This window comes from Mixophyes fleayi, chromosome 9 (assembly GCF_038048845.1).
Source record: "Mixophyes fleayi isolate aMixFle1 chromosome 9, aMixFle1.hap1, whole genome shotgun sequence".
Lineage (NCBI taxonomy): Eukaryota > Metazoa > Chordata > Amphibia > Anura > Limnodynastidae > Mixophyes > Mixophyes fleayi.
This window is the reverse complement of record NC_134410.1, coordinates 101,764,984-101,781,290: the sequence shown is the minus strand read 5'-3', so window position 1 is coordinate 101,781,290 and position 16,307 is coordinate 101,764,984. Positions and strand designations below refer to the sequence as shown.

The following is a 16,307-nucleotide window of genomic DNA, read 5'->3' as shown; positions in this document are numbered from 1 at the left end:
GAATATTTGACATCTTATAAACTTGGTGCTGCAGTAGGAAAGGTTAGCTTGTGATTACTGATTAAGAGCAGTAAGACACAAAGACAGAACAGTACAGCTTAAGCGATCTTTTGGCAAACAAAACAAAAAGCTTATGAAGGACATAATTTGTCATATATCATTTCTAACAAACTATTTGATCTTTAACTTCATTAATTATGAATGACAATTTTGCTTTTGTGGACAAGTCAAGGAAGGGCCATAAAATAATATGGCAAATTTATCTAAAATATAACAAAAAATGAATATACTAAGCTCTTAGGGGGATATTCAATTGTTAGCAAGATGCGTTAAAATTTCGCGCTCGAAAAAAACCAAACGCGCTCGTTTTTAAAAAAAACCTCTCAATTCAATTGTTTTTTTGTATGCACCCCCTCGCGCTCTATGATTGGTCCTTGCGAGTTTGAAATGGTTAAGGCACTCATTTTACTATAAAAAAATAAAAGTAAATTAATGCAATCAAGAATGGCCCCAGCACTGCAAAGGAGATTGGGCCCCTACACTGCAATGAAGAAGGGCCCCAGCACCGCAAAGGAGATTGGGCCCCTACACTGCAATGAAGAAGGGCCCCAGCACTGCAAGCAACAACGGCCCCCCCTGTACAGCAGAATTAAAGATTTTACAAGGAGGTAAATTTTTTGAAACTTACAAACATTTCTTGAACACTGGCCAAGCATGGGCATTTGTAAGGTACAAATATTTGTGGGACAGTGGGCAAGCTGGACATTTCTTCGAAGGTACAAAATTATTTTTGAGACTTTGCGTAAATTAGTGTGTGTAGGTAAAGCATCATAAAACTGAGGATTTCGTCCATGGTGAGTATTTTGTTTTTTTCAATAAAAACCTATGGTGTACATGAGGGTGTTTACTGTATTTCTTGGGGTTTTATTATTTTTAATAAAGATTTGTGGTTGGAATGAGGGTGTTGTGCTTTTATTTAACATTTTGCTTTGTGGAACTACAGATCACAGCCAGCCGTGGGTGTAAGAGCATGTTGGCACTTGTGGTTCTACTACAAGTGCAAACATGCCCTGGGTGCTATGGGTACGCTGGTGCTCGTAGTTAGACAAGTAGCAGCATGCCCACACTATTTAGGCCAACATGGCTGGCTGGGACATGCAGTTCCACAAATCAAATTTTTTTTTTATTTATTTTTTTCCCATACAAAATCCCCATTACCCTACTACCCACAGCCCAGGTGTAGTAGGAAGAGCCCTAGTGCTATCGGCACTGGGCTGGGTGTCCCTAGGGGGGTGGCCCGCTCACATTTTTCAGCGGACCACAATCCCTAGGGAATCCAGGCCATCGCTGAACAGTCTGTGGGTGTTTAGTCATTATGGCCGTGGGACCCAAACTGCGTCGTCCCCCCCCCCCCCCCCCCCCGCTATAGTGCCCATCACCTCGGCTGGTTTGCCTAGTGCTGGTTCAATTAAATTAGGGGGAACCCTACGTCAAATTTTTCAAAGAGTTCAACTCACACATCAATAGCCTGCCGGCACTAGGGCGAAGACTAAATAGAGTGGGGAGCAAACGATTTTGCTTTTAAAAAAATAAATAAAAAAACATGATACTTTTTGGCACAACCACCCCCCGTCCCCTTAAAAACAAAAAAAATAATATAAAAAGTTTAAATACATGCACCACTATGGTTTTTTTCTAAAGGGGGAAATTTCCAAAAAATATTAATTATTATACACTTTTTTAAGTACTTTTCTTTTTTTAGGTTACTTTTATGAACTTTTACACCTATTTTCTCCGTTTAATGTATATTTTTCTTAACTTAATAAAAAAAAAATTTCTTTCAGCAGACCATGGAGGTGCGAGATAAAACAGCATATTTGCCTTTTTCACACTCGGTGTTAAAAAACAATTGAATAGCTTTTTCCGCTAAGGGTTCGCAGCCAGCCTATACTTCAACATTGACAAACGCTTGGAGCGCGATAACACCGTTTCGGTAAAAAAAAAAAAAAAAGATTAGAATTGCGTGAGAAGTTTTCGCGCTCGAAAATAAGGTAAAATAGCAAAAAAATGACTTTGCACGCTCGGACTTCCAAACTCGCTAACATTGAATACCCCCCTTAGTGTGGAAGTGGGGTGTCACCTAAGTGCAGCTTACAAAACGGTTGTCTGAGGGACTGCTATTGGATTAAATCCCACCAAATACCAGAAATGGCCATCTAGTAGCATTCATATATATTTGATCAGGACCCTTGCTTTAATAACAGATCATTCAGATAAAGATGTGCAGTAAAAATTTGTATGTGTTCCAGAATTATGTATGAACTCTACTGAGGACAATCAGAACCTTAAGCTGCATCCAAGCTCACCTTTTCAAATTAGGTCAGCTTATAGTTACAGTTGCTATTTCAACAACAATGTGCAGCATTTTACAAAGAAAATTCGGATTTGTAAGGAATAATGCGTTTCCATTGGCATTTTTTTTTAAAATGAATATCATTACTATTGTAGTCAGATGCAATCCTATTGGGATTTTAACAGCCTGTGAAATAAATATGGGACTCAGGGCAAATGTTATCAACACAACAGGAGCCTAACAGAGATCAGAAGGATATTCACTTTTCTAGAAATCAAAACAAAGATGGCGAAACCAGCCAGAAAGTAATGGCTGGACCAGAGGAGGATAAGCACAGGTAGTAAACTGGAGCCCGGGGACCTACAGTTAAGTCACTGGTCTGGGAGCTGCTTCAAACTAATGTCTGCTCTGATAGTCTGTGGGGACTCAGTGAAGTCTGCAGGGTCCCATATTGTTATTTCTTTTGACTGCACCTTTGGCAACTCGGCAGTGAAGTCAGAGCAAAATCCAATGCTTCATATTTGAAAAATTCACTTATTGAGAGTAACGGACAATCATAGATGGTCTAAACCATGGTGCAATTCACCAGCAGCTAAATATTCCCAATGTGTCTACTAGAATATGTAACATGGTAAAAATAAAACTCCTTATTGTGAGTGTTTTACATCCAGCCAACTGGCATACTTGTAGAAGTGGAATATATACAAAGGTATCCACTGCACAATTTATTCATAGCCTGCAGTGATGAGGGAAGAACAGCAAATGTTACCCATGTAGTATGTGCTATATCCCAGAGAGTGAGAGCAGCCATCTCTGTCCTTTATGGCTCTTTTCGGCAGGTGAGAACTGACACCACGGATGGTGCTGCAGCATTTTCATCTGTCAATTGTTTTTTCTTTGTGCTGCTAGGAAAGTGGGGGAGAGAAAGAGACCAGAGAGTGCAAGATCCTCATAATGAGCCTAATAATTTCTATCTGTGCAGAAATTTAATTGGCCTTTATTAACTCATAAATAGCAGACAGCTTTTTGCGGGATGAATGCTGTGGCACCCTACTGTGATCAAACACAGGAAATAATCAAGCCATGCTTCTGCAGTGCACGTAAACTGAGCCACGTCTTGGTTCTAATATCTGACAGAGAACAAGCAGAGTACGCTCAAGGCTTTTTATCAAATTCCCAGAGACGCAGAACAAGTAATATAATCTGGCCTTAGTGACAGAGCTGGTGTGCTGCTGACGGATTAGCTCCCAACTTATAAAGGAATCGCACAATACTTTCTCTGCACTAATCAGTTGTGTCAGTTTCAGTATGCCTAGCACTATAAAAATAAAATAATGACTTCTCCCTTGTACCGCCTGGTACAGCTTACCTCTTTTCAGAATCCACTCATCTGTTCAGCAAAGTGTGTTGGGAATGCTCTATTATGTATGCTTAACAGATTTAAAAATTTAGGGCCAGCTGATACCTTCCAAGAAAGCCACATCTGAGATACAGAGCTGTTTCCAGCACTTCCCATTGAGATACAATGTAACTGGTGAATTTGTCTATTTGTGTAGTCCTATTTCAATAATAATAATAATAATAAAAAAAAAAAAGAGGTGGGATAGTACAATTTTGATTTAACACTTCTCTAACAAATAGCGAATGGTGAAGAATGTATTCTGGAAATGAAGGCAGGGTTGGCAAATAGATATTAGGGAAAAGGGGATTTAGTCTCATAACACTGTGGGTTCCTTGCCCAGATGTCAGAAGATAAATGTATGCAATTCCTGTAGGTATTCTCCCGTCCAAACCGCCCTTTTACGTTTAATATGTACATTAGTAATCTTTCAGCCACTTAAATTGCAATTATCTAAGCAGCACTAATATTAATACTATAGGTGAGGTATCTTATGTACGTTGGGTTTGTGGAGTTTATGATTAAAAGTGGGCAAGGAAGGAAAGGCAGGTACAAAACACGCTACCTGCAAACTGCACATAAATATTAACACTAAAGCTGACTAGTCACAATAAAAATAAACTTTTAATATCAATTTTTTTATGCATTGTAAAAAAACAAAATGTGTATGAACAGCAGATTATATATGATCAGATGTAGATTTCTGAATTAATTAATAATACTATTGAAAATGGTAGAAAAATGTAACATGAATTGATTCACTTGAAGTTATTTGAAGCATGTGCATTCTAATCATGTGACAATGGTCTAATGGTAATAATAATAATAATAATAATAACGTGTGAAACGAAAGCCATAAAAATGTGATCATGTTGTGTGTGTCGCGGAATTGACAGTTTATCTAATCGTATATGAAACTCATAGTTCAATCTAAAATGTGAAAAATCATGTCAATGGACAGTCTAAGAAAGATTCACTTGTTATTGGTTAAAACAAAAACTGCATCATTTTTTTTTATTTAGTAGGAGATGTGGTAACTGAAGTGGTAGCTGAAATATAACGTGTTCTGTGACATCATGCAATATGTGAATTGTATAGACTGATATATCAATGGGTGGGTGTTTCCATCTGACAAAGGGAGGAGCTGGGTATACTGCGGGAGTTCCTGACAATGTAGGATAGGCGCAATCATGTACTTTGAATTGTACTTGAATACACAAAAGGAATGCAATATTTATTGATTGAATTTGTGGGAAGAAAACATTTAGGGACTGCAGATGCCCTTTTCCACCACAAAACAATTTTTTTTGGGTGCTGATAACCAACAGTCATTCTATATTTTCAGCGCCTTTTCATGTTCAAAAATCTATTTATAACAAGCAACAAACATATTAAAATTTGTACATGTGTAAGCTAAATGGAGGGGGCGGAGCCTAGTGACGTCATGGACCCAGCATCGTGGCCCCACCCCGTTTTTTATTGGATCATAGGGATACCCGTTTTGAGGGCGGGCCTAATTACATGATTCTTCGAGTCCCGCCCACACACACTCACTTGCACCCCGGACCTCCTGGGAATCATCTTGCCCATGTTGGCAAGTATGAATAAAACTGGTGTAAATAATAAAAAGGATGGCATTAAAAGTAGTAGGCTGGCCTTTAAAGTAAGTCTTAACATTTGTGAAGGATGCACAGGCTGCTTCAACAGGTGCAGTTCCAGAAAGTAGAAGGTGGGCATGTAGCCAGGTTTGCCATAGCTACATGCTGTGTATCTGCATTCTTGCCCACTACTAACTTGCAGGTCTGCAAAACAAGCAATACCAAAAAGATGTTGTTTGAGCCCCTCATAGAGAAGTGCAGAAGATTATTGCTTAAACAAAATTGGATATTCTTATGAATGCTGGAAGATGCGCTTTCAAATCTTATATTGTAGGTACATGATCATTGACACCACAATGAACAGAATAATGAATAACCATTTCAAGCAAATCAGCAGCCATATTGGGAAAATGTAAAAAAACAATATAAGAAATTTGTATATGCATTTTAATATAGATTTTAAAATTACACCACTCCAAATATTCACAGATTTTATCTGGATGTATATCTGTTCAGCTTATCAGTGGAGTGAAGATTTACAAAGCTACTGAAATGCATACAAACAGAATACTGTACAGTTCATTCTGACTAGTGGGATTATTATACAAATTGGTGATTAAGAGCTTGCAGACAATGTAAGTTAGCGGGAAGTATTTACTGACAAAATACAAACAAGCAATTATGTAGTAACCAGTAGGGATGTGCACCGGCGACTTTTGAGGTCTCGTGTTTTGTGTTTTGGATCCGGATTTTCGTTATTTTTGAGGTTCGGATTTGTCTCGCAAAACACTTGACGAAAGGTCTCGGTTCGGATTTAAGGTTTTGGATTCGGATTTTTTTGCAAAAAAACATAAAAAGTTTAAAAATCAAGTTTTTGGGCTTATTTTCACTCCTAGGCTATTATTAACCTCAATAACATTCAATAACAAGCATTTCCACTAATTTACAGTGTATTCTGAACACCTCACAATATAGTTATTAGTCCAAAACGTTGCAACAGGGTATCTTTCTGGACTGCGTAGAGGAGTGGGTCACCACAATATATATTAAAAATGCTGAACTTTCATGAATCGCACCAATAAATGTACCTGGACTGCGTAGAGGAGTGGGTCACCACAATATATATTAAAAACCCTGAACTTTTATGAATCGCACCAATAAATGTACCTGGACTGCGTAGAGGAGTGGGTCACCACAATATCTTAAAAACCCAGAACTTTTATGAATCGCACCAATAAATGTACCTGGACTGCCTAGAGGAGTGGGTCACCACAATATATATAATAAGAAAACCATCAACTTGTTTGATTCGCACCAATAAATGTACCTGGACTGCGTAGAGGAGTGGGTCACCACAATATATTAAAAACCCTGAACTTTTATGAATCGCACCAATAAATGTACCTGGACTGCGTAGAGGAGTGGGTCACCACAATATATTAAAAACCCTGAACTTTTATGAATCGCACCAATAAATGTACCTGGACTGCGTAGAGGAGTGGGTCACCACAAGATATATTAAAAACCCTGAACTTTTATGAATCGCACCAATAAATGTACCTGGACTGCCTAGAGGAGTGGGCACTGGGCACCACAATAAAATATATAAAAAACCTTCAACAGGTCTGCATTACACTACACATACGGCTGCTCCTCCATCCTCTCCATCATATACATGTTGGAGTTTTAGCGTGTGACAACCTCTTGTTTTTGATAATGTCAGTGCATTTTGAATATTTTTCAATTTGCCCCACACCACTGAATGTACTTTATCTATGATACGCATCTATCTATCTTGACTGCGTAGTGTGGTGGCCCCGGTACACAATTTGGTACCGAGGCCACAATATAATTAAAAAACCCTCCACATGTCTGAATTCCACCAAACAAGTATCTGGACTGCATAGTGGGGTGGCCCCGGTACCCAATTTGATACCGGGGCCACAATACCTCCTCCAAACATGGTACAGACAATTCGTCATTGAGATCCCAGACAGACAGGGTCAAAGTGTTATTGTTTGACTTTGTAAACCCAAAAAACTGTCCCTGTTGCACATAGTCGTGCAATGAAGACTGACTTTTTCATTTAAAGGCACGATCTTTCAAGTGTAGTGTTTGTAAGTCTAAGTCATATTATACTTTTGGTAAAATTGGTTTATTTTGTTCCTCTTTATGGTAATTAGTAATGGAATTAAAGTATGAAATAGAATTAAAGTATGAAATAGAATTAAAATATTAAATAGAATTAAAGTATGAAATAGAATTAAAGTATGAAATAGAATTAAAGTATGAAATAGAGTGGTATATAGAGTTGTAGTGTGGTATAGATAGAGTGGTCCACACAATATAATAATAATAAAACCCTCAACTGGTCTGAATTCCACCAAACAAGTATCTGGACTGCGTAGTGTGGTGGCCCCGGTACACAATTTGGTACCGAGGCCACAATATAATTAAAAAATTGGGCATCAACTGTCACCGTTGTTTAATATCTGATACACCTAAATATGGACTGCACAGTGGAGTGGCCCCGGTAGTAAATTTGGTGCCGGGGCCACAATACCTCCTCCAACTTCCAAGTGTAGTGTTTATAAAGACAGACAGCGTCGAAGTGTTATTAGTTGACTTTCTTAACCCTAAAATTGTCCCTGTTGCAAATATTCGTGCAATGGACAGTTACTTTTTTATTGAAAGACTCAAGCTTTCAAGTGTAGTGTTTATAAAATATAAACAATACAGTAGTTTTAGAGCACGTCAATACCTCTTGTTTTAAATTATGACACGGCATTTTACTTTTGGTTTAATTTCTTGTATTTTTTTAAATTTGGTTTTACTTTTTGAACATGGCAAACGACTGTTGATTGGTCATATAATGCAAAAAAAAAAGGTCCAAGATGGAATTGTCCTTGGGCCCTCACACCCACCCTTATGTTGTTGAAATAGGACATGCACACTTTAACAAACCAATCATTTCAGCGACAGGGCCTACCAAACAACCTTGGCTGAAATGATTGGTTTGTTTGGGCCCCCACACCAAAAAAGCTATTCATCTCTCCCTGTACAGACTAAACAGGCTCTACTGAGGCAAGATGTCGTCCTCATCCTCAACCTCTGATTCCTCTCCCCCTACAGTGTGTACTTCCTCCTCATCACACATTATCAATTCGTCCCCGCTGGACTCCACAACCACAGGTCCCTCTGTACTACTGTCTGGAGGGCAGTGCTGTACTTCATTGAGGAATTGATTATTCATTTTTATAAACATCATTTTTTCAACGTTCTGAGGAAGCAACCTCCTTCGCCGCTCACTGACCAGGTTCCCCGCTGCACTAAAAACTCTTTCCGAGTACACACTGGAGGGGGGACAACTCAGGTAAAATAGAGCCAGTTTGTACAGGGGCTTCCAAACTGCCTTTTTTTCCTGCCAGTAACAATATGGACTGTCTGACATGTCTACTTGGATGGTGTCAGCAAAGTAATCATCCACAATTTTTTCTATTGTGACAGCATCCAATGCAGCGAGAGTAGACATGTCTGCAATGGTTGGCAGGTCCTTCAGTCCGGACCAGATGTTATCAGCATCCCCGCCAGTGCCTCTTTTGGGAAAACTGAGCTTTTTCCTCGCAGCCATAGATGTGGAAGAAAATGAGGGTGGAGCTGTTGGCATGTCATGGTCCTCTTCAGAGGACAATCTCCTGACCAGCAGGTCTTTGCACCGCTGTAGACTTGTGTCCGCCGGAAACAGAGACACAACATACGCTTTAAACCGAGGATCGAGCACGGTGGCCAGAATGTATTCCTCTGACTTTAAAAGAGTGACCACCCTCGGATCCTGGCAAAGCGTACGAAGGGCTACATCCACAAGAGCTACATGCTTGGTGTAATCGCAATGGCTTACCAGCTCCTCCCTCACTTTCTCCAGCTGCTTCTGCAACAGCCTGATCAGGGGAATGACCTGACTCAAGCTGGCAGTGTCGGAACTGACTTCTCGTGTGGCAAGTTCAAATGGCTGCAGAACCTTGCACAACACGGAAATCAGTCTCCACTGCGCTTGACTGAGGCGCATCCCCACTCCTTTGCCTATGTCGTAGGTGGCTGTGTAGGCCTGAATGGCCTTTTGCTGCTCCTCCATCCTCTGCAGCATATAGAGGGTGGAGTTCCAGCGCGTCACAACCTCTTGTTTGAGGTGATGGCAGGGCAGGTTCATGCTTTTTTGATGTGCCTCTAGTCTGCGGTAGGCACTGGCTGAATGCCGAAAGTGTCCAGCAATTTTGCGCGCCACCGCAAGCATCTCCTGCACACCCCTGTCACTCTTGAGGTAATGCTGCACCACCAAATTAATGGTGTGGGCAAAACATGGGACGTGCTGGAAATTGCCCATATTTAATGCCCGCACAATGTTACTGGCATTGTCTGACACCACAAATCCCCATGAGAGTCTAAGTGGGGTAAGCCACTGGGAGATAATTTCCCTCATTTTCTCTAATATGTTGTCAGCATTGTGCCTCTTATTAAAGCCTGTAATGCACAATGTTGCCTGCCTTTGCACGAGCCGCCATTTTGTAGTTGCTGCTACTGATGCAGCTGTTGCTGCGGAAGGGGATGCATCTACCCAGTGGGCTGTCACAGTCATATAGTCCTTCGTTTGCCCAGAACCACTTGTCCACATGTCCGTGGTTAAGTGGACAGTGGGTACAACCGCATTTTTTAGAGCACTGAGGACACTTGATCGTACTTCTCTGTACATTTTTGGTATCGCCTGCCTAGTGAAGTGGAATCTCGAGGGGATTTGGTACCGGGGACACAATACCTCCATCAACCCTCTAAATCCCACTCCACTGATGGCGGACACCGGGCGCACGTCTAACACCAACATTGCAGTTACAGCCGCAGTTATACGCTTTGCAATAGGGTGACTACTATCGTATTTTGTGGTCATGGCAAACGACTGTTGGACGGTCAATTGTTTTGTGAAAGACTTAGCGGTCTTACGACTTCCCCTCTGGGAAGATGACCGACTAACAGCAGCAACAGCAGCAGTGGCAGTAGTAGGCGTACCGCTGCAGGATTCCTCGGATGAATCCCGTATTGAGGAGGACTCAGTCTGGCTGCTGACTTGGGCTGCAGGACTGAATCTGATGGAGATTGTGGAGGAAGTTGACGAGGAGGGTGTTGCTGGTGTGTATCCAACTGGACCACGGGATTTAGGTGTCCCTGTACCGATGAGGGTCCTAGCCCCAGTTCCTGAACTAACCACTGAACTATGAAGGTTATTCAGGTGACGTATAAGGGAGGATGTTCCTAGGTGGGCAAGATCCTTACCCCTGCTTATTTAAGCTTTACATAAGCTACATATGGCCATACATTGGTTGTCTGGATTTGGATAAAAATAACTCCAGACCGAAGAGGTGCATTTTTTGGTCTTCTGACCAGGCATGACGATGGGCTTTTTCATCCCATGGACATCAGCTGTTTCCCCCCCTGGTGCCTCATTTACAATAACCACATCACCATCCTCATCATCAAGTTCCTCCACAGCGCCAGCTACATCATCAATAGCCTCCTCCCGAGCCACCTCTTCCCGTACAGTGATGGGAAGGTCAGGCTTGACAACCACCAACATCCTTGGACTCGCCTTGTGGATTTGTGATAATTTCTCTTTAGAAGGCAGAGTTGTTTGCTGTTTTGTTGCTGACAGCATAACTCTCTTCAATTTTTTGTAGGGGGGGGGGGGAGGAGGAGGAGGGCTAAGATCCGTGGGTGAAGCTGAACCACTAGTCATGAACACGGGCCAGGGCCTAAGCCGTTCCTTGCCACTCCGTGTCGTAAATGGCATATTGGCAACTTTACGTTTCTCCTCAGATGATTTTAAGTTTCTCTTTTTGCTACTTTTTCTTAACTTGGGCTTTTTGGATTTTACATGCCCGGTACTACGAGATTGGGCATCGGGCTTGGAAGACGACGTTGATGGCATTTCATCGTCTATGTCATGACTAGTGGCAGCAGCTTCAGCATTAGGAGGAAGTGGGTCTTGATCTTTCCCTACTTTATCCTCCAAATTTTTGGTCTCCATTATATGTAGCACAAGATACTGCAGAATGTGTGAACTTGGTAATATTGCAGTACCAATGGACTTATACTGCTGGATTGGTTTTGCAAATTTGGTTATAATTATTATATATTTTTTTTTTTTTTAATTTTTTATTTTTTTTTACTTTTTTTTTATTTTTAAAAAACTTGGGAATAATGGGGAAATAACTATGCCCTTAGAAGCACAGAGCACAGGACACAGCACCACTGGACTGAACAGGACACGGCACAGGACCCAGCAGCACTACGGAACTCAGCAGGACAGAGCACAGGACACAGCACCACTGGATTGATACTGCAGAATGTGTGAACTTTGTAATATTGCAGTACCAATGGACTTATACTGCTGGATTGGTTTTGCAAATTTGGTTATAATTATTATATTTATTTATTTTTTTTTAACTTTTTTATTTTTTTTTACTTTTTTTTATTTTTTAAAAACTTGGGAATAATGGGGAAATAACTATGCCCTTAGAAGCACAGAGCACAGGACACAGCACCACTGGACTGAACAGGACACGGCACAGGACCCAGCAGCACTACGGACCTCAGCAGGACAGAGCACAGGACACAGCACCACTGGACTGATACTGCAGAATGTGTGAACTTTGTAATATTGCAGTACCAATGGACTTATACTGCTGGATTGGTTTTGCAAATTTGGTTATAATTATTATATATTTTTTTTTTTTTAAATTTTTTATTTTTTTTTACTTTTTTTTTATTTTTTAAAAACTTGGGAATAATGGGGAAATAACTATGCCCTTAGAAGCACAGAGCACAGGACACAGCACCACTGGACTGAACAGGACACGGCACAGGACCCAGCAGCACTACGGAACTCAGCAGGACAGAGCACAGGACACAGCACCACTGGACTGATACTGCAGAATGTGTAAACTTTGTAATATTGCAGTACCACTGGACTTTTACTGCTGAATGTGTGAACTTGGTAATATTGCAGTACCAATGGGCTTATACTGCAGGATTGGTTGTGCAAATTTTGTGGTAATTAAAAAAAATTAAAGTAGTTTTTGGTATTTTTTAAAAAAACTTTTTTTTATTTTTTTAAACACAGGGGAATATTGGGGAAATAACTATGCCCTTAGAAGCACAGAGCACAGGACACAGCACCACTGGACTGAACAGGACACAGCACAGGACCCAGCAGCACCACTGACCTCAGAAGGACAGAGCACAGCACACAGCACCACTGGACTGATACTGCAGAACAGAACACAGCACAGCACAGCACAGCACAGCACAGCACAGCACAGCACAGCACAGCACAGCACAGCACAGCACAGCACTAAACAGCACAGAACTAAACAGCACAGAACTAAACAGCACAGAGGACCACCTAACACACCCTCCCTCTACCCTGATCAATGCCCGAGTGAAGATGGCGGCGACTAGCGGGGAATTTATAGGATCCGAGTATCGTGAGATCCGACAACGGGATTATGAGTCAGAGCCTCAGTTTCACATTTGAATTTGGCGCCAATACCCGGATCTGTCTCGGATCCGACTCGGATCCGCAACGTTCGGGTGGGCTCGGATTTCATAAATCCGAGTGCGCTCATCCCTAGTAACCAGTAGCAAGCTGACTTTTGTTTTTATTGTGTAACCTGATCTAAGCCAGTGGTGGGCAACAGGCAGCCCCCCAGCTGGCTGCTCCCGATCTCATCAGAACAGGGGCGGCTGACTTATGCGTCACATGACCACCTCTGCACAGTACAGGGAGATCACCTGACATATCCAGGGGAGAGGGGGACTGCACTGTGATCCCCTCGCTTTGCCCATCACTACTCTAAGCTAATTTCTGACTGGTTGCTATGAGTTTCTGCAACACTAACACTTTTATAGTAACTAAGGTGCCAGTAACTGATAAACAGAAGTGATACTTAAGTTACAACACATTTATTATTGAACAAAGTGACCTACCTCCATTAGGCTTGAGTGTATTCCTATGAGGTAGGGCATCGGAGCGCTGCCGGAAGAGGAGAAACAAAGATCATCAGTATTCAGTACTAACAACAACACTCTTTGGTCAAAACGCATGAATGTTTTCTGCACCCCATATTCTCTTTTCATTAAATAAAACTACTTTAATCTACAAGAAGCAAAACCAGGGCACTTTATTGTCACTTCAGTAAAATATCTGTATGTAATGTTAACAGAGCTACAACCAAAAGGACTTTACTGTTTGTGAAATACTGTGTTCATTACAACACATGAACATTATTGGGAAGAGGACGGCTGGAAATAACAGTGTTTTACAAGGATTCTGTAACATATCACTGTTACATATTTTATCTATAGGCAAAGGAAATGTTCAGGCTACGATCATACTACAACCCTATTTTCACACCTACATTTGTCACATCTACTCCAGGTTGTGAAGAAATCATGAACGAATTTATGAGGGTTTTTATGAATGCTTGATGTGAAGTCAAGTCATGTACATATGAAGGATGGACTAAAGAAAATATGTTTCTGAAATGGCTTTAGGTAGGAACAGAACAAGTCAATGAGCGAGACTACAAAAAAGTCTCCGCAAGAAAATAGCTAGGAAAGTAAGTGGGTCAAGCGTCTTGATTAACACAGCTATATACAGTTATACATAGTTACCAAATGTCCCAAATTTCTAGAGACAGGTTTTAGAGATCTCTACTTCCCGAATGCATACTTTCCATATATTCTAAAAGTTAATATTTGATAAATAGGAGTATTTAAAATGCAAAAATACCATGATAAAATTAATTCAGTAAACTCATGATTGGGCCTGTAGCTCCAAATTCTGCTGAAATGATATGGGATAAAAATGTTGGCAACTACGAGTTATAAACCGTTAAGAATGAGCTTAAAGCATACCCATTGCCTAGACACAGTAGAGGCAGACAATATTTCTGAGAGTGATGTCACTAAACTATAACTAATTGCCAGGCTGCTTTCTCATAAATATTGGTTCACCCACAGAATGGCTACCTCCACTACATGAAGGTGACGGACACACTTTAAGGATGCATTTTGTGTCTAGTTATAGGCAAACGCTATCACTAGATTAAGTATACCAATACCAGAGCATGCACACCCAAAGACTGCAAATAATGACAAATGTAAGCACACAAGGATGAATAAACCTTTATATGTCATGACACTTATCCTTGACGTGGCAAACCAGAACAAATGACCCAGCTAACGTTTATCTAGAACAAGAGTCGGCAACCTTTTTCTTTTACTGTAACAGCAAAAATCTTTTCAAGCCCAGGTGCGCCAGTCGTGCATACACACAGTGGTGGAAGTGGGCTGGTATAAAGAGGTTTCATTCTGGTACTTCTTATCCAGCTGTGAGAAGTGACAGTCACATACATTTTTTCATACCACCCCATCTAAATTTCCAAGTCAACCATTGTGTGTGTGTGTGTGTGTGTGTGTGTGTGTGTGTGTGTGTGTGTGTGTGTGTGTGTGTGTGTATGTGTGTGTATATATATATATATATATATATATATATATATATATATATATATATATATATACAATCATGCTAATATTAATAGTAACGGGACCAACAAATTTATATTGTGCCGCATAGCTGTGCCACCAATTCATATAATGCCTCATACTTGGATCCCCAATTCATATTATGCCTCACAGTTGTGCCCCCAGTTCATATGATGCTTCATACTCCCCTGGAGTCTGCTTACACTGCTTTCGTTCTACAACGGAACCTGGTTCACTAAAGCAACCGAAGAAACAGTGCATCTTTCGGTTGCTTTAGTGAGGTAGCTGTGGAGCTCCAGCGTGCCAGACAAAACTGGTCAATGTGCCGGGGGTTCCTGACCCATCATCTAGAACGCTTAGGATTTAGCGTTTTCTGGATAAATGGGTTTCCTGTAATAAAAACTAATTAAACATTTAAAAATAACCCCAAACTTTCCCCACGGTGCCCTGACTTTCCCCTCCTCACTGCATTATGTAGTAGTGCTCTTCACACAGACTTAGAAGGAAGCAGCTAATAGTCAAGTATTATTACTAATATTTACGTATACATTGCCGATCATGTTGTACAGTACTGTACAGGGGGGAGGGGGGTATGTAATCATTCACATCAGACCATGCCCTACTGAAGCTTACAATCAAAAATGTTTCACATTCAGAGGTCCATTTTGTTACCAGCCAATTAACCTATCTAATGTTTTTGGACTCTGGGAGAAAACTGGAGCACCCGGAAGAAACCCACGCAAACACAGAGAGAACATACAGACCCTGACCCAGATAATGCCCTGGTTGGAACATGAGCTCATGACCCCAGTGTTGCAAGTCAACAATGCTAACCACTGTGCAACAGTGCTGCCCAGTATCTATATATGGCATCTATAAAGGAGTGGTAACATTAACTATTTTTTCCTTCTTGAATTCTGACATCCTGGAAATGTAATTTTGAATAAAACAATCTATAATCCTTATAACAACTTTTAAGGCCCTTAGCAAGATCATCTGTCAGTTCAATTGTTCTTATTGAACCTTTCAATAATTGAATATAGAGGATTTTGTCAATGCCAGATTTAACTTTGTACACATATTATTTCAGACTTCGAATAAAATTATAGTATTATAATTGAATTAAATCAGGCTATTTATTCTTGTTAGCTGTTTTATACAACAGCTACATCAAAACACCATAAATGTACTGATAATTTATAAAAACAGTTGTTAAAGAGCTGCATTATTTAAGCGCCCATGCTTAGTTAATTACTTGCAGTGATAACAGTGGTAAAAAGTTTTCCACTGGTCACCTCTGGCAGTTCCCACTGGAAAAGAAAATCAATATTCCCAAATACACTGACAAAGAGAGAGCCCGTGT

General features: G+C 40.7%; 1 protein-coding gene across 6 annotated transcripts in view; it reads right to left on the bottom strand.

The window, feature by feature from the left end:
• DENND1A (DENN domain containing 1A) overlaps window positions 1-16,307 on the bottom strand; it is a 525,768-nt gene that overhangs the window by 232,915 nt on the left and 276,546 nt on the right. For all 6 annotated transcript variants that reach the window (XM_075184725.1, XM_075184728.1, XM_075184727.1 and 3 more), the window contains one exon: window positions 13,385-13,430. In XM_075184725.1, the coding sequence (XP_075040826.1) occupies window positions 13,385-13,430 (46 nt within the window). The remainder of the gene's footprint in view (window positions 1-13,384; window positions 13,431-16,307) is intronic.